This window comes from Humulus lupulus, chromosome 3 (assembly GCF_963169125.1).
Source record: "Humulus lupulus chromosome 3, drHumLupu1.1, whole genome shotgun sequence".
Classification (NCBI taxonomy): Eukaryota; Viridiplantae; Streptophyta; class Magnoliopsida; order Rosales; family Cannabaceae; genus Humulus; species Humulus lupulus.
In genome coordinates, this window is record NC_084795.1 from 6,864,879 (window position 1) to 6,869,542 (window position 4,664).

Sequence of the window (4,664 nt, forward strand, 5' to 3'; positions counted from 1 at the left end):
AACTTTTGATACCAATGGCCAATGGCTCCCTCTCTTTATCACATTTCACCTTTTAATTTTGTCTTCACTTTACCCACCAAAACCAAGTTGGTGGAATTGGATAAGGAATTCTCTAACTTTTATATTATCCATGATAGTTATATAAAGGCATCTACTTTTAATTCGTCTACAATTTTTATAGTATTTTTTTTTCTCAAAATTTAACCGTGAATTAATATTAATTAAAGTACAGTCATGAAAGTAATGATTTACAAACACACCATTATGTTCATTATATGTTTTCATTCTTCAATATTAATGATAAGAGATTTAAAAAATAACTTAATTCTTATAAAGTACACGCTACATCAAGATATTGTTTTAGGCACTTAATTCAATTTTCACGTTAGTTTTTTTCTATAACGATGTTCATTGTAGTCATAAGAGACATCTTACAAAATTTCGAGAAAATTCGAATAATTTATAGTGTCAAAATCAGAGTTTAAATAGACACATAAGAAAATAAACTATTTGAACTTTGTTTTCGACACTCAAAATTATTCGTTTTTTTTTTTTTAAATTTTATTGACCGGATCACAAGTGGTCTTTCCGAGACTCTTATTTTTGGATCTCAAGTATCTTTTTGCAATATGTGGATCTCGTACGGCTTAACTTGTTATTTGGATCTCAATTGTCTTGTTACACTATGCTAATCACATGCGGTTTTTTAATTTTTTTTAAATTCGACTCACTATTTGGATTGGCGTGAATTGAATGTATGCTAGAATCATGGGACTCCATCTAAAAACCAATTGGTGATTAGTGGAGTAACTTATATTCTTATTAATAACTTAATATTCTTATTTTATGTGCGACACTATACTCCAATATTTATAAGAAGTCTCCTATAACTACAACAAACATCGTTATAAAAAAATTTGGGTGAAAATTAATTTATGTGCTTAAACTAAGAAAGTAACTTACCGTAGCATGTCTTGCATACAAATTTCTCGTAAAAAATATTGAATTATCTCCTTTATAAAGATTTAGCTATAATAAAAATATCTCAAAATAATTGGGGCATACTCGATCGAGTATTAATTTTTTTATTCTCGTTATATATATGATTGTGTTTTTAGTTTGTTTTACTGTACATTCAGTTAGGTCTAGTAATTAAAACGTTAACACATAAGACGAACTGAGTACTGAGTACTGAATACTGAGTCTGACTATGGAGGTATATGTTTCCTTCAAGCTTTGAATATGACTCATTGCCAAGTCATATCTTCATTTAAATGGTCCTACTATACTAGACAAATATTAATCTATTTTGCTGGCAATATTCAATAAAAGTACATGATGTCGATTCAACAGGACTGGTTAGCTAGTTAGTCATAGTAATTAAACCGTATTATCTTTTTAATTTCATGAATAATTAATGCACCTTTAATAGTAAAATCATGCTTTATCAATATTATTCAAAAATTAACTTATTGAATTAAGTAATTTGGTTTTAAATTAATGTTTCTCATATTAAAATCTTATAAGATTTGTTTAATATATATATTGGATATATAATATCTAATGTAATGGACCTACTTATTACACAACAATTTTCTTTCATTATCTAGACAATTTTCGCTTTCCTATCCTTATTTATTTTTCGCATTAAAAACTTAATACACAATTATATTTTCATTCATTTATACCATATAATAAGATATAATTTGGAATATATAAGGGTGTGATTGGTTCGCGATTAGAAAACTGTATTTTTGAAAAGTGAGATTCTGAAATGAAAATCTGAATTTAGTGACTAAAAATATGTTTCTGAAAATGTGATTAGTTCAATGTCATTAAACTGTTTTTGAGTTTTAAAAAATTGAATCTATGATTAGTATTAAATTTGAAAATATAACAAAAACTGAATATGTGATTTGTTTTGAAAAAGAGAGAAATAGAGAAGAAAATAGAAAGAATTTGGTTTTAGGGGTTTTGGAAATAAATTTTACAAAATTGAGAAATGTTTTCTCATTTTCAACTTTCTTTTACAAAATTTTAATGCTGAATTGAATTTAATTTTAAAAAATAACAAATCAATCAAAAATTATTATGAGACCTACAGATTTTAAATATCCAAAATTATAAAATTGTATCCTAATTGAATAACACCCTAAAAGTTCTTGAGCTTTATATTTACAATAATTATATATTTTTTTAAAAATAAATGGGAAATTATTGTACTACTCCACACATATACTTGATTAATACCATACACTGCAAAAAAGTCAATGAATTATGTACACAATACACTATTACAAAAAGTTTTTGTACCTAAAGATTTCTGTACAAGATTCCACTATATAACATGTTCAATCAAATATAATTGCCTTCTCTCCTTGTCACTTTGACATGGAATGAATCCATATACATGTAAAACATAATATATACATAATCATAGGGATTTTATTAAACGGCCCAGTTGAAAGGAACATATTAATATAGTGTACACGTACGTAGGATATTAAAAAAAAAAAAAAAAACTTATTACAGAAAAACAAAATTGAGGTAATTAATTAACGAACTAACTACATATTATAATGAACACGTACTACTGTTTAGTAGTAAGCTTAGGAAAAGAGGTGGTACTAATTGGTTATGGTGGAAGGAACATAGGAAGATCTCTTGACGAACCTCCCTTTCATTCTGGGTCTCTTCTCGGCGTTCAGTTTCCGAACCTCGTACCTTATTTTCTTCGAAAACAATCTCGTTCGTCTCTTCTCTCTGTACCTCGAAACTCGGGCCTCTCTTCCTTCGTCTCCCAATGCTGCTGCGGCTGCGTTTATTAGTCCCCCGATAACTACTCCACTGCCATTGCTCAAATAATTATTGCTTTGATTAATTATTTGAGCTGCGTCAGTACTTGAACTCATCTGCATTGATAATCAAATTCAATTTCTTAATATACACAAAAATTAATCTAATAATTATATGGTAGTGGATGACTTACCATGCATTCGGGTAAGCAGGCATCCGGGTCGAAATCGGGTCGATCGCCGGTGGTCCAGGGAGACCCACCTTGGGTCGCCCAAGCTGTACTCACCGCTTCGTAATCCAACCTCAGCAGTATCTGCTTCTTCTTCTTTTTCTTTTTTATCAACATCATCGTCGAGCTACTGTTCTTCTTAACGACGTCGTTTGCATCATTTCCATTGTCGCCTTTTGTTTCCACCGCCACCGTCATTCCCAGTCCGACCTTCGCATCCTCCTCGCCATACGACGGCGCAGGAGACTCGTCGTAGTCATCCAAGTTCAGCTGAAATGGCTCCCTCATCATATCTTCGAAACTACCTCCCATGGCTTCGTCTTCGTCTTCTTCAACCTTTACAGCTCTTCCTTCACCTGAAGCGCACTCAGGATCCGTCGTCGTCGTTTCCCTCTCGTCTTTGGAATCGACAAAGCCTAATCCTTCCATCCCAAAACACGCATCATTTTCAAGCCCATGGCCCAATAAACTCTCCACATCCGCAGCGAACTCCGCCAGATCATCCATCTCTTGAGCCGGAAAGAGAAGCCCTTGTAGATTATTATTATTATTATTCTCCTCCTCATCTGGACTGGTACCGTTGATATCATTGTTAGCTCCAAACGACGTTGATTTTGATACTTCGGCAGGCGAATTACAGAGCTGACCGGCCACGAAAGGGTCGTATATGGGAACACGATAAAGAAGCTGCTCCTCATTTTCATCGTTCGAAGTCTCGTCCCCATTGCAATATTCAGGCACCAGAGAAAACGGGTTCGGTACCGTACCGGAACTTCCACTGCTGCTCCCGTTGGGTTTGTTGCTTAGCTTGAGGCCCCGAATCGAAGAAGCGTGACTCCCGTTCCTCGGCGTACGGGCTTTCCTTGTGAACCCTCGGTGCCACGACGGCAATTCGTCCGAAGCCGCGGCTAATTTAAGCGGCGGCGGCGGGGATCGAGACGACGACGTTTTGAGTCGTACCCTCTCGTGCCTCCGGGCCAAGGAGTTGGCCGAGTGTACGGAGTGGTCGCAAGACTGGCAGAGGAACGCGTCATCTGCGGCGCAGTACCAACGCGCCCGCTTTTTCACGCAGCTGTCGCAGGCTCTGGCTGTTTTTCCTCCGACGACGCCGTTTGACGACTTCTTGTTATTATAAATCGAAGTAGTAGTAGTACTCATTTCTGAAAAACAAAAAAATATCTCTTAACCACCCAAAAAGAAAAAACAATAATTAAAATTTCTGAAAACCCAGTTGATGAAAATATAGTCTCACATTTGAAAAGTGTATTGTTACTTTAAATTATTTCATTTTTTTTTATATAGGGACCTCAATTTGGGAAGATGACCCACAAGTGAGCACTTTTACAGATTATTTATCAGTGAGATGGTCTACTGGGAATTGCACTTTTGGATTGTACTTTTCTTTTCTCATTTCCCTTTAGCAGATTGGCTTTGCACTTTGGGTCCCACAAGTTGCCTTATCTAGTTTCTAATTGGCTAAGCATTGGCATACAATCCTCATCCCTGGCTTCTGATTGGTTACCGTTCTAATCGAGCGATTTCTAGCAATGGGCCCAGTTGGCTGGGGATGAGAATGAGATTTTTTTAAAATTAATTTGTTTTTCTGCAATTTAATTCATATATTGTATATGTCTCTCTC

The 4,664-nt window shown here is 34.6% G+C and overlaps 1 protein-coding gene across 2 annotated transcripts; it reads right to left on the reverse strand.

Annotated features, from left to right (window-relative positions):
* Window positions 1-2,425: 2,425 nt before the first annotated feature.
* Window positions 2,426-4,396, reverse strand: LOC133821954 (zinc finger protein CONSTANS-LIKE 16-like). Of its 2 annotated transcripts, XM_062254139.1 has the most exons (3): window positions 4,278-4,396; window positions 2,990-4,185; window positions 2,426-2,912 (listed from the first exon to the last, which is right to left on the reverse strand). In XM_062254139.1, exons 2-3 carry the CDS (start codon window positions 4,181-4,183, stop codon window positions 2,628-2,630), a joined length of 1,479 nt encoding a protein of 492 aa, XP_062110123.1. In that variant the 5' UTR covers window positions 4,184-4,185; window positions 4,278-4,396; the 3' UTR covers window positions 2,426-2,627. The 2 variants fall into 2 exon arrangements, with proteins under 2 accessions (XP_062110123.1, XP_062110122.1); XM_062254138.1 differs by having other exon boundaries at window positions 2,990-4,365.
* Between the last annotated feature and the right edge of the window lie 268 nt (window positions 4,397-4,664).

What these genes read in the sequence shown, in the direction of transcription:
- LOC133821954 (XM_062254139.1), bottom strand. Translation starts at nt 4,183, where the DNA reads ATGAGTACTACTACTACTTCGATTTATAATAACAAGAAGTCGTCAAAC. An exon ending in CCTGCTTACCCGAATGCATG is followed by an intron (nt 2,913 to 2,989) that starts GTAAGTCATCCA and finishes TTATCAATGCAG; the next exon opens with ATGAGTTCAAGTACTGACGC.